The sequence below is a fragment of the Plodia interpunctella genome, chromosome 11 (assembly GCF_027563975.2).
Source record: "Plodia interpunctella isolate USDA-ARS_2022_Savannah chromosome 11, ilPloInte3.2, whole genome shotgun sequence".
In the NCBI taxonomy this organism is placed as follows: Eukaryota; Metazoa; Arthropoda; class Insecta; order Lepidoptera; family Pyralidae; genus Plodia; species Plodia interpunctella.
Genome location: NC_071304.1, coordinates 1,314,525 through 1,334,015, shown reverse-complemented (window position 1 = coordinate 1,334,015; position 19,491 = coordinate 1,314,525). Strand labels below are relative to the sequence as shown.

General features: G+C 35.1%; 2 protein-coding genes across 6 annotated transcripts in view; one reads left to right on the top strand and one right to left on the bottom strand.

Moving 5' to 3' along the window:
• The first annotated feature begins 329 nt into the window (after window positions 1-329).
• On the top strand, window positions 330-3,551 carry LOC128673441 (lipase 1-like). Its single transcript, XM_053751277.2, has 5 exons — window positions 330-526; window positions 666-870; window positions 1,200-1,570; window positions 1,857-2,006; window positions 2,257-3,551. The coding sequence occupies exons 1-5, from the start codon at window positions 368-370 to the stop codon at window positions 2,635-2,637; spliced, it is 1,266 nt and encodes a 421-aa protein (XP_053607252.1). The 5' UTR covers window positions 330-367; the 3' UTR covers window positions 2,638-3,551.
• mwh (multiple wing hairs) overlaps window positions 3,014-19,491 on the bottom strand; it is a 130,610-nt gene continuing 114,132 nt past the window's right edge. For 4 of the 5 annotated variants that reach the window (XM_053751274.2, XM_053751273.1, XM_053751276.1 and 1 more), the window contains 9 exons: window positions 18,819-18,882; window positions 10,282-10,436; window positions 9,293-9,397; window positions 7,519-7,668; window positions 6,888-7,020; window positions 6,331-6,597; window positions 5,981-6,145; window positions 5,557-5,722; window positions 3,014-5,376 (listed from right to left, as the gene is read on the bottom strand). In XM_053751274.2, coding sequence (XP_053607249.1) covers window positions 3,881-5,376; window positions 5,557-5,722; window positions 5,981-6,145; window positions 6,331-6,597; window positions 6,888-7,020; window positions 7,519-7,668; window positions 9,293-9,397; window positions 10,282-10,436; window positions 18,819-18,882 — 2,701 coding nt within the window. In that variant the 3' untranslated portion in view covers window positions 3,014-3,880. The remainder of the gene's footprint in view (window positions 5,377-5,556; window positions 5,723-5,980; window positions 6,146-6,330; window positions 6,598-6,887; window positions 7,021-7,518; window positions 7,669-9,292; window positions 9,398-10,281; window positions 10,437-18,818; window positions 18,883-19,491) is intronic. The other variant, XM_053751275.1, reaches the window with a different exon arrangement.

Below are 19,491 nucleotides of genomic sequence, written 5' to 3'. Positions count from 1 at the left end.
CTTAAACTATGTACAGCAAGGGACTAACGAATTAAAAGTTTTATTATTTAGACAAAAGAAATAATTGTACGACTACATAATCATGAGTTTCAAGAATACGTACGTAGAATGTACTTGAACTTCTCTATAATATGTTAGCAAGTCTGGGGATTTATTTGTTTTTATTAAAATTATCTAAGATAAAAGTTAATCTCAACCTCCGCGTTGAGCGAAATCAGAACAACATCCCTAATGAAGGAATTAAAATTATTATCACTTCGATTATAAGATTGATTGCCACATTATCGATACGATAATAAAATGATAGGAAATTAACAAAATATGTTTATGTCGGAACTAAAGTCATTCTTCGTGTGGGTTCCTCACGATGTTGCGTCTTCATCATTTTCTTCTCTTAGGCGTCCTAGTGGTGATATCTACTGCTAGGAGGTCGCCTAATGCGGATTATGTAGAAAAGTTATTCAGAACTGGAGAATACGCTGGAAGATATTCAGATAACATAATTGAAGATGCTCTTTTGGATGTTGTAAGTGTTTTAGCCTTAATTTTATCAGTAGTTTTATAGTAATCAGCTTTTTTTAATTCGCTAGTTGGTTTGGCTTTTCGTTTCACATCAGTAAAATATGATTTTATCTATTTTTCTTTTTAAAATTGTGTCTTTTCAGCCAGGTCTTGTGGCCAAATATGGCTACCCGATAGAAGTACACACAGTAACCACCCCTGACGGGTACATTCTGGAGGTCCACCGCATCCCTCATGGCAGGGATCAGAATAACACTCCAGATCCCAACAAACCTGTGGTCTTCTTGTTCCATGGACTCATATCGTCTTCTGCTGACTATATTGTTCTTGGTCCTGGAAACGCTTTAGGTAATTTAAGATTAATACAAAAGATTAAAATCGGGGAAACTAACACAATTACATTACTTTATTTACCTACCTCAAGTTGAAATTTTATGTTTGTAATGGTTCAAGGTTAAAATTGAAAGTTATTTGTTTTCGGATTGACCTAGTCTTGGATGAACAAGTTATAAAACAAAGTATCGTTAAGTAGTGTTTCATAACACATATCTCGAATTAGACTTTGGGGATAGGTAATCGATAGTCGATTTATGTGTGACTTTCAATCATTTTTCGATTTGATTGACAGTTGATTATCTAAAGTCGATTTTGCATTGTTTTAATTTATATTTCTACAGCCTATATTCTTGCTGAAGCCGGCTACGACGTTTGGCTAGGCAATGCCCGAGGCAACTTCTATTCAAGACGGCACGTATCCCTCAGCCCTAGTTTTGGCAGAGCGAACGTTGACTTCTGGAAATTCAGCTGGGACGAAATTGGAGACATTGACCTACCAGCTATGATCGATTACATTATCGAAGAGACTGGTCAGCCCAAGATGCACTATATCGGCCATTCCCAAGGCTGCACTAGTTTTTTGGTTTTGAATGCTTTGAGGCCTGAATACAGTGAAAAATTCATCAGCTTCCAGGCCTTGTCTCCTGGAGCTTTCTTCATTTACAACGACAATTTGTTTTATCGGCTGTCTATTTTAGAAGGTGTATTAGAGGTAAATAGATCAATCAATGTAATGTTATAAGTAGATTTGATAACAGTAATTATATCATAGGTAAGTATGTAAATCGTTATTGGATTGATAAGTATGAATTTATTTGTTCTTTTAAAAAAATATCCTGTAATTGATATGGATAATCATGAATCAAAATTAAAATAAAGAAGTACCTTTTTGTGTGCTGTTAAAATCTTGATTAAAGATCTATCAATTATTAGGCATTTATAAACCAAAGGTAATAAAATCGAATCATTAACGTTATTAACGATTATGATGATTTCAGGAAACTGCTTACGCTATAGGTCTCGGTGAAGTTCTGGGTAGCCGGCAATTCTTCACTTGGTTCGGCACCAATGTCTGCACCCAAGGTCCCGCCCTTGGCTTCATATGTGACTCATTATTGAATCTGAACAATCCAGATTACTACAACAGCGTGAGTATTATTAATGGATGTCTCTAAAATTTTTGTTTATAATAAATCCTGTATCCAATTAAAGACGGTTTCCTGTGGCGGTGGTAAAAGGCTGCCCTCGACAAGATAGATTATATTTCAGATTATGTAAAGTATTTCTAGCGTGGTTGGCAAGGATGTGCCGTGCCTATGGGAACGTTTTATCTATTTCATTTGTCATAACCGCAAATAATTTGAAATTTGAATCTTTTTATCGTTTTTTGGTTTGCAGACAATGACGCCTCTCTTCTTTGGTCACGCTCCGGCTGGCTCTTCTGTAAGGCAGGTGATGCACTACGCACAAGGCCTCAACACCCACAAATTCAGGCGATACAATGATATCCCGATCAGGAATATCGAGAGATACGGCCGTCCCACCCCTCCCGAATATGACCTTAACAGAGTCACGGTTCCTACACACTTGTACTACAGCTATAGCGATGATATAGCACATTATTTGGATGTTGAGCACTTAGCTGACAATTTACCAAATGTTATTGATAGAATTATTATGGAAAGATTCAGTTTTACTCACTTCGATTTCATTTGGGGCATCGATGTTAAGGAACAGTTGTATGACAAGCTTCTTGAGATCATGCTTAGTTACCATTGATTGTAATAGAGGATTTTCTTAATTTTAATTGCATCTGGTGTTAAAAGAAATTGGTTGTTATAATTGAAGAAAATGTGATAATGTCCATTATTTGATTTGATACAAAAATTATGTTTTTTAGATAAGCTTTTATTATCGTCAGATGTTGTTGCATTCAACGCTTGACAAAAATTAATGTCTGTTATCAACCGTTGAAAGTCGATCCTGGGTATACCGTCGGGTCATGCAATGTCGTGGAAATTGCAGCGACGCGGAAAACTCCAACACTGTAGGAAAAGCGAAAGTAGGTTAAATTTAACTTGAAAAATGTAATTACAGACAGAACAACAGACAGACAAACATTGCAGGCATACGGTTGAAATAAATGAAAACATCATTTTTATAATCGAGTATGATTTATCCAAAAATATTTTCTTTATTGAGTAAGTAAAGTTTAATGCTACGAGAATACGTGCTATATTTACAGAACTCTATAAAAGTACTATCAAAACAACATTGCCTCCGATTATTTTAAAAATAAAGCAAGTACCTACCTATTTTTTTAAATTTTTTTTGAATACTTATTTTTTTATCAAAAAATTTATGTGTAAAGAACAACTTTGGTACGTACTATTAAAATATGCAATTATGAAAATAGAATTAATATAAAACACATATAGTATAGTACATACGTTATATTGAAAAGTTAAAAAAAATTATGTGAACGTGGCACCCTTCTTGATAAAAAGTTAAAAAATAAAATTAGGAAAAAAATAATAATTTAGATAATTTAGATAATAAATCTAAAGTTACCAACTAAGTTGAAAAGGGGTCTGGAAAAATAAGATTTCAGATTCACACAAGGTGAGTTGTAAAGAACATAATAACAAAATAAATCATATAAGTTGAATATTATGAAAAAAAAAAAAACAAAATCTGGCAGCAATCAAAACTTAATCGCGATCTTAAGCCAATTTTGCTTACAAACAAAATTACCAAGATACAAGATCAACAATTCGTAAGACCTTAAATTAATTTAATTTGTCTCCTACACCAGTTTACAAAAAGTTAAATAAATTTCACGCGTCTATCCAAAATACGTGTTGCTACCAATCCATTTGATTAACCTTTTCATAAACTGGATATAGTATAATTTGATACTAGTATTATAATAATAGATAATATTGCACTAGTCGAAGTGATAAGGTACACAAACCCTAAAATTAGTCGTTGGTTTTGATTATTTAAAACTTGAGTAGAATCATCAGTATAGTCCAGAAGGCATATCGGTGACTTTATGTAGTCCAAAGTTATTAGAAGTACCAATTGGAGATAAATTTCTCTTCAAATCACCGTGACTGTGTGTTCCATTCATGACAAGACTAGTCATGCTTGCGGGAGCATCTCTCAACATGTGTGTTCCAGAATAAAATCCTGCATTGCTGTGACCACGTTTCACAATAAACGAAGAATTGGTGTAGGAAGAAGCATGGTTATCATAAGAGCCAGTGCTTAGTTTCGGATGAGGCAAATAAAATTTTTGCTGAGTGGGACTGTCTGTTTTATTTTCTTCCTTATTTTTTGATCGAAAGTCAAACTTTTGTGTGAAATTGTTTAGCCTACTATTTGATCTAGTAATGGGCACTAATGGAGTCTCTTTACCAGCATCACTGTTCGCTCTTGAACAAGACCTTTGCCTTCTTTCATAAGGCCACATAGATTTCTTCGGTTCGGTCAACATGACAATATCGACCATTGAATTCAGTCCTTCGTCGATTCTGTCCAAACTTTTGGTTAACTTCTTGGATTCTATCAAATTCACTATTTCATCTACACGACTGCATTTTGAGTTGGATCTTTGTAAGTTTGACTTCCCGTAAGATTTTGGAGATTCATTGTAAAACATGCTATCAATGTATTCGCGCTGGCGTGTTCCTTTCTCTGAAGTTTGGAAAGACTCGCTTCTCTTGATAGAAGTTCTTCTAGATTCTTCTCTTGACCTTGTTCTGGATCGTTTCAGTCTATTGTCATCTTTTTCTTTTTCTGCAAGGGAATTAAACATTTTTCTACATTCTTGGAAATCAAAACTTGAACCAGATTCTTTCTTAACATCATTGTCGCAACGAGAGGCGCTTAATAAAGAATCTGAACCTTCATCACTGGAGTAAAAGTTGTCATCATAAAATTCAGGCCTCTTGTAAACCAATCCCTGTTCAGATGGTGGCACGAACAAATGAATTAAACTCTTCGCTTTTCTTGGCGGATGTGGTAAAATTTTCGATGGTATAATTTTACTTTCCTCTTCATCATCAATATCATTGTCGCTGCTGTTTGTTATTTGTATACTGTGTCTGGTGCTTGTGACCGAATCTTCTTTTTCTACTTCTCTGTGCTTTTGACATTCTAATGTCTTAACTGATACATTAATTTCCGATGTTTGATTGCATCTTGATGAACGGTCATCATAAGTATGTCCCTTTTTGTATTGCTCAGTTTCAGCATTATTAACGATATTTCTGAGTTCTTGGATGACTTCATCTATAGTAGTTTCATCTTCTTCATCAGATGATTTCTTGTGATCTGACTTCTTTGTGGACTCCAATTTTTTGTGCATATTACGATTGTTTCTGATTAAGTCAAATGTTTCATTCTTTACATTAAATACTTCGTAAACCATTGATTCCCTTTGAAGATCACCATCTGGACTTAGAGATCTTTCTGAAGAACTGATGCCTTCATCTTCAGGTGGGGATGATTCATCTGGAATGAAATATATTTTTAGTATTTGTAACTATTTAATTAGTTAGGATACATTATGGCGATTTAAATATATTTGGAAATCCTAACTTATTCAAACGTAAATCTTTTGAGAAATTATCGTATGAAAAAGGATTTATTTTCGACAGAGTAGAGTCCCAGGGCACAGTTTCAATTACTCACCTCTGTTTCTATGTGCGGAGTTTTTTTTCTTAATGACAAACGTCTTCTTTCTATTGGAATTCCCGTGTTCAGATCTCAGCGAAGATACTTCTTCTTGGAGCTCGCAGCACTTCTCTTTTAAACATTTTTCTAGTGAGAGCAGTATCCCTTTCTCTTCTTGCAGTATCTGGAATAAGAATTTAGTATATAGAGATTCTATTAATATAGTTTATAAATAGGTGTTTAATTTCTACAATAATATTCTACACACATTTCTAAAACCAACAAATACACGTTTAGTTTGCATGGTTGATAGAAAATTAATGATGATCTTCACGATACGATTGCAGGATGTCTAATTAGACATCCTCATGTCGTCTGGTGAAGACTGTGATATGAGAGGTGGGAATGAAGTGATGTTGGAAGTTTATTATGATTCTCTTACCTTTACTCTCTTTTCCAGCAAGTCCAATTTATATCGCAGATCGTCTTTTTCCTTGAGAGCCTCATTTGCCTTCTCGCTCAGAGTGTCTATATCAATGAGTTGCTTTTCGTAACTCTCTATCTCCTTTGTTACTTGTTCATTGCCGGTGGGTAGCTTGACGATCATCTGAAATAGGATAGAACTGCTATTTATCTCTTAGTATTAGTACCAATAACATTTATTTTGGATTAAATTATAACCCATTATACAGCTAAATCTGGCCTCATGTTCTACATCTATTAGCTCTGTCTGCCCTTGAGGCATAAAGATGTGATAATGTATAAGTAGATTGTCACAAAAAAACAAATCACCTTCTTCAAAGTAATAAGGTCGAATCCTGCTTGCTCCAACTCCGCCTGTATATATAGCTTCCTCTGCGGCGTGGGGGCGCTGATCAGCAGCGCGTTGATGAAAGCCATGCCAGCAGCCTGAAGATCTCCACTACCGCCGGTGCTCTGGAGCATGCCCACTAGGAACCTGAAGCGGACCGGCTCGCCGTAACGGAGACGTAAAGTGGAAAGGGCTTCCGAGATCATGCTGTGTCCATTGGCTGGTGGGTAGCACGCTTTTGTGAGGAGCTGAAATGTATAGATAGTGATAAAACAGTCCAGTTTTTATCGTCGTCAAGGAGATCTTGTATTCAATACATGGAAAAAAACATTCTCATGTAGGAGGAGTTTCTTTGTTAGTCTCATTCGACTGTGTTATTAAAATTTATTTCAAGTAATCTAATTTTACACCGACGCTTCTGTCTTTGTCATCCAAGGACAAAAAGATAATTGTATGTATGATGTGATATGTACTATCCTTTATAGCCCGCAAGGGAAATGGGTATGATATCCCGTATGTTTGTATAAACATATTTAACCTGCAAAGCCAGAATCCTGGACTTGTTGACGGTGGACATGATGCAGACGGTAAGCGTGTAGACCCCGTTGGAACCAGCCACGAGTCTCCTCACGCAGTCTGGGTAGCGGCTGCAACAACTCCACAGGCATTGGCTGTGGATAATGAAAACAAGCGATTATTTAATGGAATCGTATCGAATTAGGAGCTCGATGGCGTAGTGGTTTGCGTGCTCGGCAATAATGGCAGTTAAGTCCTATTCGCTAGGACTGATCATTGGATTGGTGACCAAAATCGTGTTATCTTGGGCTCCTTCGTGCTTTGTAAGCCTTTCGTCGCGACTGTATTTGCAAACCACCAAATCGCAGGCTCTCGTGGTATGCCATGGCCCGTACTTCATATCCATCTAAAAGGAAGGTCATTGCCTCAGTAAAGGTATATTAAAACCAGATCAATACTAATAAGATTTATAGAGTATTTACAACACCTTCCGACTTTATCACGATATTCTAAGATTCACATAAATTTACTTAAATACATCATGAGATTCAAAAATCATTTCAGTCAGTTTCTCAGCTCTCTATCACCGCCGAATAAAGTCATCTATGTAGGGTAACTTAATGCGTGGAAGACTGTACATCAGGTCTACTTACAGACAAGCCAGTTCATCCAGCAATGGTCTTCTCCTAACAGCTGGCGGGCCTCTAGCCCCTTCTCCTGATTGGCTGAGCTGCACATTCCTCAGTAGTTCCAGTAACAATGTTATGCCATCTAGTGGCTCACACGCGAATTCTTGGACAAAACTGAAAAGCGAGACAGAATATTTTTTTAGTATCAGGAAAGAGATCGTCTTTAGGTAACTGAGAAATAGAAAACCTATCACATAAAATATGTCTTAACATTTCTTGAGTTTTATTCCTGTTTTTAACACTATTACGGCCAATATTCAATTTCTGGATGTGATTTTGGTACTTTGGATCATCAAATAGAAACGAGTTCTCTTTTCAACATCCTAAAAACTTACAATTTTCATACTACTGACTTATTTGTACTACTGATCAGGCCTAAAAGTCATACAGGAACTGCCAAATGGGAAGTAATCACCACAGCCTATGCATGGCTCACCGCCAACATCGGCCATTTATTCATATAACTTACAAATTATATTACCATCAACATTGGTTCTCTTGAATTTTCCTTTATTTGGTCGACAGTCAACAGCGACAATAATTTACATTTTCCTCTCTTTGCATTCATTTTGCTATTATTTTTGTAACCATAGAAAGTATCCAGTTTCTTAGCAAAGTTAATAAAGACTGTATTTTAATAACTTCCATCAGAAAGATAACAATAATCGTAATAATTGCCTAGAGACTTGCGGGTTACGACACAATTTGCAGTAGTAAATACCTAGATGGTGCGATCATCGCTGCATAAAAGCATTCCATTTGAGGGAACGCGAGCCACTGTATAATTTTCGTGCATTAAGGGATATTACTGCCAAAGGAAAGAGGAAAAAAAAATCTGTCACGATGCCTGTGTAGCTGGGAGACGGATATAATTGGAGGGAAAAAATGCGTATGGACCGTTTCATGAGCTTAAGCGATTAGGAGATAGAGTCGTATCGAACATACGCAGTTTGTACGACAAAGATCCTGTTCCATAATAATTCCCAAAATGTTCGATCGAATGGTAAAGTCAATATCATATAGATTTAATATTTTGTACGTAAATAATGTTTATTTTTTTACTTTTAATTCGGTCCAGTATTTCTTGATTTATTTATACTTGTGCTGAACAAAATTCATACTTACGCAAAATGTGAAAATAAATATGAATTCTAGTTTTACATCTATTTTTGCAAAGAGCCTTACATATTTTAAAATAAGTCCTCTGTCACGTCTGTCTGTCTATAACATACTAAAACCAACTACAAAAATCGTTTATTAGATCTTTCCCGTTGCCGCTTATATCTTACGGTCCCATAATGCAGATATAACGACTGACGATGCGCCCGCGCATAATAAGACGATAAATATAATTGATTCTGCCATGTTATTTAACAAATAACACGTCAAACATTAAAATATGGTTTACCGAGTAGTTACAGACTTTTTGCCATGACTTTTGCATCGTAAATATTGTAATAGTTTTTCGAGAGATAACATTTTTTTTGAAATTTGTTTTGAACAAAGATAATTATCTCCTGCTTCTCAATAAGCAAGTATGACGGCCGCCGGTGATATAGTAATAATATTCATATTATTTATTCGCCAAGCAAGTGTTAATGATTTAATAAAATAAATACATTAGTGCTTATAACTGTAACGAGTATAATCGAAATTTATGATTATACTAGATACTAACATTATACTAGATAAATGAGGATTAATAAGTAGGAAAAAGTTCATGAAAAAGAATTGTTACCTTGGAAAGGACAACCTGAGATCTGCCCTCAGTTTGGTGAGCAGTTCGCTCGGGGAGCCGAACTGTCGAAGTGTCATCTCCTCCCCCACACCTAGGCATGGGTTTCTGGAATAAATAATAGGTACATTTTGTTAAAAAGAAAAACTTTATTTTTTACTAGTCACATTTTCTGAAATATTGCGTGGAACGACCGCGGTTTATCGGACCCATAGATATCACACAAAATTATTCTCTTGGAGACTTAAAAAATAAAGGTGTTCTTTAAAATGTCAATGAAGCCAAACCCAATACACATGAGACGTTTTTACAGAGTTATGAATGCCATGAAATGGTACCATCTTGCGCTCACTTTTTGTGGAATCGGTACAGCATGTCAGTATTCGTTTCTCCCTATCAGATGTTAATAGATTTGTTACTTTCCTTTTAGCCATATTCTGCCGAATGCACTCCATCCACCTTTTCATCAGACTTCCCCTACTTTCCATTCAATCTATATATATATAAAACTCTTCCGTTACTGAGTAACTAAGACTGACTGACTAACAACGCACAGCGGAAACTACTGGGTGTAGAAAGCTGAAATTTGGTGTGTAGGTTCCTAGGACAGTATAGGGGAGCACTAAGAAGGGATTTCCTGCCCTCGGGAATCGGATTTTTACTCACATACGAAGTTGTAGGCAAAAGCTAATATACCCCTTGTGGTATGATAGTACTGGAAGTATCGTATAATCTGTGATACTAGTAAGAATGTTGGCTCAGGTTGATCTGCCTTCGACTATACCTACCACAGAAGTTTTTATTTCAAATTCTTCTTATATAAAATTACCCAATGTGTAAATTTTCTTAAATCCTACTTGCAGTTGAAAATTTATATAAATTTAATCGGTCCAATCAATATAAATTTTCAACAATACATATCAAAAAAATTCCTACAAATTTTTCACGAAAATTTCCAGCAGTCGGTCGTTTGGCCCTACTCAAGTTCATACCTGAAATCTTTGCTGCCATTGACGGGCAAAGTCCTGGTTTTGTTGGCCTCCTGGCTCTCGAGGTCGTAGATATTGGTCCCGCTGATCTTTTTGCCCCATTTTTTCAGAGAAGTCGCGTAGTCCTCAGCATTGTATATGGGAGGACGTTGCTTTTCCTACAAAGTAACAAAATTTTTCTTTATTTCATCAGTCCAACTAATCCATTCAATCACATTTAATTTAGAATATGACGAGAAAAAGTGCCTGTTTTCACAGGCACTTTTTCACGTCATATTCACGCCTAATTTCTAAATAAATGATTTGATTTTAATTTCACACAAGCGGAGTTTTTACTTTGTAATATTACGTCGAATGTTTCCGATTGTATGACTTGCTTTCAATTATTGAATGAATGAGCGAATGAAAGATGTTTTTTGTTTTAAACCGCTCGACTATTTTATATACCGCTCGAGTCCTGATTGTTTTCATCTCATTATTTAAATTTATTTTGAGATCGTTGTGGGTAATTGCCACAACATTAGTCATCACGAAAATACATAAAACAACATTCCACCCGTTTTGTAACAACTCCGTTATAATTTATCAAATGTTATTTAGACGATTGTCAACATATTTCGTCTCACATAATCACTACCCATGTGAATAAACTTCGGTGATAAAAGTGTGGAAATGGAGAATGGACTAATGTCATTCTCCATTATTATTATGGTCTAGTGAAGTAAAAATTAAATCAAAATTGTTTATCAAGTTGACAGCGAAATTGAAATAACGATTATACTGTCAATTGAATAGTTTCACTCACACCATATACTAAATAATTGATCATTCATAATGAAAATTCCGTACATTCATCTAACATCAAACTGAACAATAGTGACTATGATAACTATGGCGGAGAAAGTGGTTCTTTAAAAATAATTAAATGTTCATTCAGTATGTGTAAGCGTGAACATTTCAACTGAGTCATTAATCGAGATAATGAAGATCGAACTTATTATACAGAACAAGCTAGACTAAAGACGAGTAACGTAAATATTTATAAAAAAAATACTTTCAAAAAAAAATGATCTTAGGCAATGCTCAAGATACCCGTAGAGTTTGAATTAGCGATAAGGACGTCTATTGTATATTTTTATTTGTCTTGTATATACTTAATTGCATTTTATAACTTGTTTTTGGTGCAATTCGTAGGTATCAATTTCTTAAAAATATTCAAATGAAATTCGTCAAATTCAACAACAAAAAGTTTGTGTTCGTTAATCGACTATATCAATTTTAATACGGAAGATGTTGCCCTGGTTTAAAATGTGTGTCAAAAATCTATTCTTAAATATGCAAGCTTATGTGTGTCGTCATTATTATATAATATAGATTTGGACATAATTAGGAGATTAGGTCACAATATAAGTTATAATTTCTTCAATTAATTTTGCTAGTCTACGATATTGAAAAATTTTATGTGATCTCGAACCACACAAATATTTATGTTGTTTCAAGAGAAAAGGTAGGTACATTTTGGAGGAAGCAGCTTGTTCATTTTTAATACGTCGTAAGCGACTCCATTGCCATAAACTTTTCTTAGATACGTCACATTTGTTTACTACCATGATAAATAAAAAATACGCATATATTTTGAAAAAATGCTTTCCTATTTATTCTAACAAGCCAGTATCATTTCAAGAAGCGTTAAAAACGTAACGGTTATATAAAAAAAAAACACAAAAAATTCATACGAGCAACTGCCGGTAAGGTAATAGAGCATCAATTAAGTATGGAATTAATTATAGTACGAGATAGAAAGCGTTCGTCATAGTTTTCCGAGGTGAACGCACGACGCGGCATTCGGATCAACGCGGTAGTGTGAAATTTGCTTTAGGTTTTAAGGCATAGGCGTAAGCGTGCGATGTTTTTTTCATTCCCTGAATCAAACCAAATATCTTTATTTTAGCTTGGGATGATGTACTTACATCACTTGGTGGCAGAATTTATTTAAATCCACTGTCGTGTCATGGTGTTATTTAATATAAACGAAATAAATATTTTTTTGACGACCTCGGTGGCGCAGTGGTAAGGTTCTTGCCACTGAACCGAGAGGTCCCGGGTTCGTCGGGTTCTTATCCCCGGTCGGGTCATGATGGAAAATGATCTTTTCTGATTGGCCCGGGTCTTGGAAGTTTATCTATATATGTATTTCTTATAAAATATAGTATCGTTGAGTTAGTATCCCATAACACAAGTCTCGAACTTACTTTGGGGCTAGCTCAATCTGTGTGATTTGTCCTAATATATTTATTTTTAGTTTCTGAGCCATTTATATAACATCCGAGAATCAAAATTTTCATCATAATAATAAATATTGTGGGTCAGATTTAATAACGGGTTTTTATTCAAATTTAGTCAGAGTTTGGCATAACGCAGATATTGAGGTGTAGGGAAATTGAAATGACAGCTTCATAGGAGATTAGTATTATTTTTTAGAAATGAAAACAGACGAATCTGGGTCACGAAGAACCTTTCTACGCAGACTGCCAAAGGTTCTACTTAGGTACCTAACCTCATTTGGGTACCTATAATAAAACTTAAAACTTAAAACAGTTAACTGTTAGCAGTACAATATTAAAGCATGACGCTTGATATAAAGTAGTTCTTTCGTAGAGAAAGAGAGAGAGAGAGAGAGAGAGAAATCGCTATCTCTTTTGACTTAAGGTTATACAAATTTATAATTTTGTATTAAGAGTAAAGGAACATATTTTGAGATATTATCATATTTGAACTTGATGTAACAACTGTACAGTTAACCGTATATTACGACACTCTAAATAACCTCTATGCGGAGGTGATAGTGACTATTTTGCAATAAATGTGGGTGAGATGTAGTCGAATGTATTTTTGAGAATAGCCATCATGCAATTACACATTCAGTAATAATAGTTTAGAAAAGAGAAAGGAGATTTTATCTCATTGTTTTGATTATAAATTGTCTTTATTTAATTATTGTAAGATTAATATGGACGGTTGTTAGTGTGTAATTTAAGTGGTTATTATTTCTTTGGTATTACAATAGATTTTGTGTCAACGTAATCGAATACAGTGGCGGCCGTCGATTTTGCCCGCGTTTTTGCGCAATAAAAAGTAGAATTTGAACTTTCCTGGTTTCTTCCACAGCCAATGAGCGTCGAAGCCCAGGGTCCGCTTCCTACTTTTTCGTCTCCACTTCGCGCGGTCGTCGGCTTTCCTAGTTATCGCATATCATCCGTGCTGACATAAAGTAGAATATAATTTTTGTTTCATTCCACGTAATAACCAGGACCCTCTGCCATGAGGAATACGACTATGAAGAAGATAATCTTCGGAAATCTTTTATCTTGGTTTCATGAAAACTGGCCCAGTAGTTTATTCTTACCAACAAGCAAACAGCAGTCGCCAGACATCAGTGATAGCAGGAATGAAATTCCAAGCGTTTCGACCGCTGCGGCCGCGCGAAATTGTATTTTTTTCAAAATCAAAATCAATTCATTTATTCAGAAATTAGGCCTTCACAGGCACTTTTTCACGTCAAAACAAAGTTTAAACAAAGATAAGAATCAGTTTTATTATCTATCTGACTTTAAAATCATTAATCGGTACTGTAATCAATGACAATTTTATGAATGATTGATTTTGGATATGATTCCTTCCTCATGGAAATTTACGGTTCATAATGACAGGGCGGCCACAGCGGTCGAAACGGACGAAGATTCACTCAGCACTATTGTGTTCCGGTTTGAAGGATGTTAGGATATTATGGAAAAAGACACTACAACACAAAAGTGTGACATCCCTGTTGTGGCAGGCGACTGCGGTGACCACTTACCATGTAAGTGGGTCACATGCCTGTTGCCTGCTAGCATAAAAAAAGTGTGAAGCACAAAAATCTTGACTTCTAATAGGAAATGTAAACAAAGCAAGCATCTTCTCATATGAGTATATAAAATGACACCTATATTTAAAACAAACAGTAAATACGAAACTCTCGTGAAGATTTACCCACGATAATTTAAATGACATGTTCGCCTGTTATATTATAGCAATATTACGCGTTAAAAACCTTCTTTAGTAAACAGTTGGTTAAAATAAATTAATATTATATATTTCACCTTGCGCCTTGAAATTTTACCAGCTTATAAAGAGCATCTTTATGTATGTTTGTTTCTCTCTTTGTGCCTTGTTGCCTTCGGGGTTACGACGCCGTAAGTACGGGGTCAGTGTAAAATATAACCATAAAAACTTCGAAGATTCGGGTGTGATTTTACAACAGGCCGCCGGACAAACGTTAACTCTTTTTGGGAATGCTATTGTAGACTATAAAGTGCCAAGACAATGTATCTCTTAGTCATGAAGGGTATGGAGTGCTCTAAGGCGGGAACCACATCTTTGTATGTATGTTTGTTTGTTTGTTTTTAAAACAAATTAGGATATTATGTTAGTTATTATGTAGTTTTTAATCAACAATGAGTATGATACCATTATTTTCTACTACGACGAGTTACTCGTTAAATTATTAATTTATTTGCATATTTATTTAAGCAACTTTTATGTTATTTTTAGACGAGGTGTTGGCGTAACGGCGTGGATAATTTAAAATCATAGCTATGAATATTTATTGAATATACATACAGCTTTTTTGAACTGATGCATATATGCCAGAAGTAAATCATTGAAAACTCTTTAGGGTGGTTGGTACTCAGAGCGTTACGACTGCTGCGAAAATGAAAAATTGTCAGTTTGAGCGTGTAGTGGTTTTGTGACACAGTATCAACAGTTTACAACCCTATTGCTAAATTTCGCTCCTTCGTTCTCCATTACCTTGATTTCCGTTGACGTATCAACGCAGAATAATGCTGAAAGTGTATGGAGTTTCGACGTACGTCGACGCACATCATTGTCGCAAAACTATGCGAAGCAACGGAGCAGCATCGTGACGCGACGTCGCAATGGATCAATCGAACCTAGCTCATTGTCAAGTAATGTTATAATTTAAGGTTATATGTTCTGCGACGAATTGAAATTATGTATAACGAAGTGTGTTGCGAATAATAATTATATTACGAATCTTAAGAAAATTTAAACTACAGTAAATATAATACAGTAAATATATTACGTTGCTTTTGGGTTCAAAAGCTGGATCAAAAGAGAATAGACCAATAAAAAAACCAACCATGTGATCATAAAAAGTACTTTCTCACATTAAACAGTACTAATCATAATTATTCACTGTCTCTGATCAAATCTGCAACTGTAGTTTGGGAAATAAGGCTATATTTTATTGTCAAACTTATAACAATGATAGAAAGACTAAATATGATACCTCTTCTATATAGTCGTATTCCTCATGGCTGAGGATCGTGGTTATTATGTGCAATGAAACACACACACAACAACTTTCTTGGCACTATGCATAATGCAGTGGTTTGCCATTGCCTTCTCCATTTCACACACAATTTAATGATAATCAACCAGTGTGCAGGTTTCCTCACGATGTTTTCCTTCGGAAGCAAGTGGTGGTCGATGAAAACTATTATACGTGAGTCAGATTGGTATACAAACTCATGTGGCACGAGTAGGATACGAACCTGGGACCTTTCGATCCACAGGCGGGCGTCTTAACCATTACACCACCATCGCTTCAATATGATATACCTAGTGGTAAAAAAAATATTATTTTTAGACGAGGTGTTAGGCATAACGGCGTGGATAATTTTAAATAATAACTAAGAATATTTATTGAATATAGATGCAGCTTTTTTCAACTGATGCATGTATGGCAGAAGTAAATCATTGAAAATTCTTTAGGGTGGTACTCGGAGCGTTACGACTGCTGCGAAAATGAAAAATTGGCAGTTTGAGCGTGTGGGGTTACCCAACATACTCACAAACTTGGTGTTGGTCGCAATCTAAAATTAAAAAGTATAAATGTCAACTTTGGTTGTCTTTCGTCTGGTGCTTTGGTAATGTACGTTGTTTGTATCGCTCTCAAGGAGATTAAACAATCTGTGTGTAATCTCGACCCAGTGTTTCATTCCACCGATTATTTTCTAACACTTTGGTCTTATACATTATTACTGGGATGTAAAGAAAACTATATCATTGCCTTAATTGATTGTTCAACTCAAGATTCTCAGAAAGAAATGAATTATAGGTTATAAATTAACAATGGGCTCAGCTGTAATTATAATTCAATCAATCATACTAGGTATATATTATCTACACTATAATTGCTTAATCGGCAGACATCGTTTTTATAATAACTGAGTCGACTAACGGTCAAACTGGTGGTCAAGTGCTTAAAAAGCTGATCTGTGGCCGAGGGATCCTAAGATCGAATGCTTGTGGGTTTTTAGAGAAATAATCAGGTCTAAGGCTCCAAAACATAATGTTTGGGGAAGATATAGACAAGCGAGAAAGAGAGAGAAGAGTTTTGAAAATAATTAGTTAATGAAAACATTATGGAATCGAGCAGTGACAGTGCTTTTAAAAACAGGAATATATGTCGATCAAAATAGTCACAATTTTTTTTTATAGGCCTTCAACATAATTATGATAAAATTGTATCACAACACGGAAGGTTGAATCAAAAGTTCCCATAGCATATAAAGTAACTAGTTTCGGTGTGTTGCGCAAGATATGGTAGAATCGTGACCAAATTACATGGTGTAAGAAATTAATATTTTTTAATGTTACACTATTAATTAATAGGCATATACACAGATTACAGAACCGGTGGTGGTGTAATGGTTAAGACGCCCGCCTGTGGATCGAAAGGTCCCAGGTTCGAATCCTACTCGTGCCACATGAGTTTGTATACCAATCTGACTCATGTATAGTAGTTTTCATAGACCACCACTTGCTACCGGTGAAGGAAAACATCGTGAGGAAACCTGCACACTGGTTGATTCTTAATAACTTTTGTGTAAAATGGAAAGGAAATGGCAAACCATTCCGTTAATAGCGCCAAGAAAGTTGTTGTGTGTGTCATTCCACGTAATAACCACGACCCTCAGCCATGAGGAATATGACGACTATGAAGAGATACAAAGATTTATATATTACTTAATCTGTGGGGCATATATGTTAAACAGTCGCAATTACACAAGATTTAGTAAATAAGCATACAGTTATAGGTGTAATATATATATGTTATATATATATGTATGTAATATATATATATATATTATAAATGTATTTATATCGATATTATCTACGTCGGTTTCGGTAAAGTAGAACAAGAGAGAAAAACAAACAAACAAACAAAGCAATATGGCCCAAAAACAAAAGAAGTACTTATGTTTTTTATAAGATTCCGTTGAGGAGTTCCCTCGTCGCGAGCCGATCCTGGCTGCATCTTAAGGTGTGTAACGAAATGTATATACAAGGTTGTAGATATTTGCTTCAAAATTGAGTTGCAATCTAATAGCTTGTAAAGAAAAAAATAAGTTTGAATGTTGTTGTCCCGTTCCAACATGCATACAAAACGAACACCCAAGAATAAGTTAATCAAATGCCGTTATTGCTCCGTTAACTCTCGCGCTTCTGTGAACCAGTTGAGATGGAGACAGTGAGAGTTACTTGTAAGTTCAGAATGTATTCGTTTAGTGATCTGGTTAGAAAAAATTATATATTGTCTCTACCTCATATTTATATGATAACGATCGAATTCACGGCTGAGATATGCTTAATGCTCAATGTTTAATTTTTAGGGGGATACCTATGTACTTATAAAGAACACATTTATATTGCCCTGTCCGATGACGCTACTGTTAAATTTTACAATAAAATGTTCCCTCCACATTGTTCCAATTTCGATTGTCAAGTGAGTAATTGTGTGCTATGTAAATCGTATTCAAATTAATAAATCGAATTAATTACGTAAACCTCGTATCATAGCGTTTCATAAAACGTAAGTCTATTATGCGCGTGCGCAGGTTTTCGCACGCTCTCAATTTGGCGCGTTTTTACTTAGTTTCGACACGCAAAATCAAACTGTCTAATAAAATAAATGCTTGTGAATCGAGCTCCAACCATTGTGTTAAAGGTTTATTCTGACGTCATAATTGAAAGTGATATATTGCAAAGGCAATGATGATTTAAGCTTTTTCTATTTGGTGCATCTCGAGTAAAATATATTACAAACAGATTCTAGTGTGAAATTTGTTGACAGGTTCTCACACGTTATCGACTTGAATTGATTTTTATAATTTATATTTTTATCTTCTATTTTATTATGTATGTATTATAAATCATATGATAAATTGATTTCTTTGTATTAATTTTGTATTTTTTCATATAATTCAATCTAGATTTGTATTAAGTATTATTTTAATTAAGAGAAAATTAAACAGAAAAGAACTTTACTCAGTAAAGAGCAACAAAGCCATGAAGAGAAAAGACATTGCCACCTTATATTATACCGCTTTCAGGAACAAGGAAGGGGAGGCTTTTGCCCAGCAGTGGGACACAACCACAAGCTAGAAAAAAAAAAAGTCCTTAAATTTTATCACCTTTGAGACGGGTTCTTCACTCCACCCGCCACAGCTCGCCATGCCTTCCAGAAGCGTCAGTTCACTGTAACAAAACAAATAAAAATAATTAACTGTTGATCATTAGGGTATATATGTCACTGATGACACTTTATTGGGGAAAATTAAATTGCCAAAAATTAAATTTGATCTACCCAACCTCTTTCTATCATCAGTGAAATTATCATTCAAACTTGGCCAAAACCGACATTACAAAAATCGTTACAATCGAGTGATTGATATCTTTGGAGAGTCAAAACGTCATTAAATATAAACGTTATAGTTTTCCAACGCGGCCACTGATCCGCGGAGATAACAACATAATAATCTTGTCAACTCATAGTTGTTATTTAGTCTTTATAACTTGCTATTTCGAATCTGCCATGGTGGCTTGTTCTTGTAATTTTAGCGAAAGTAGACTTTTGTAAAGTCGGTCAATGTTAAAAATTGAGTTGGCTAATGTCTTTTATCAATGTCATTTGCAAGAGAAAAACGCGCGAAAGTTTTTGTTTTTGCATAAATAAATGAAATGCGACACACAGCCTCTAAGGTTACAAGAGCACATTCTAGACAAAATAATTGATCTAATTCGTCCGTATTACCTTATAAATAAACCTTACACGTTTAGTGCAGCTTAGTGAGGGCCGCGTTCATC

Bases quoted from the DNA above. Each gene is read 5' to 3' on its own strand.
- LOC128673441 (XM_053751277.2), top strand. From the start codon at position 368: ATGTTGCGTCTTCATCATTTTCTTCTCTTAGGCGTCCTAGTGGTGATA. The intron at 871-1,199 runs GTAATTTAAGAT...ATATTTCTACAG, and splicing joins TGGTCCTGGAAACGCTTTAG to CCTATATTCTTGCTGAAGCC. The intron at 2,007-2,256 runs GTGAGTATTATT...TTTGGTTTGCAG, and splicing joins ATCCAGATTACTACAACAGC to ACAATGACGCCTCTCTTCTT.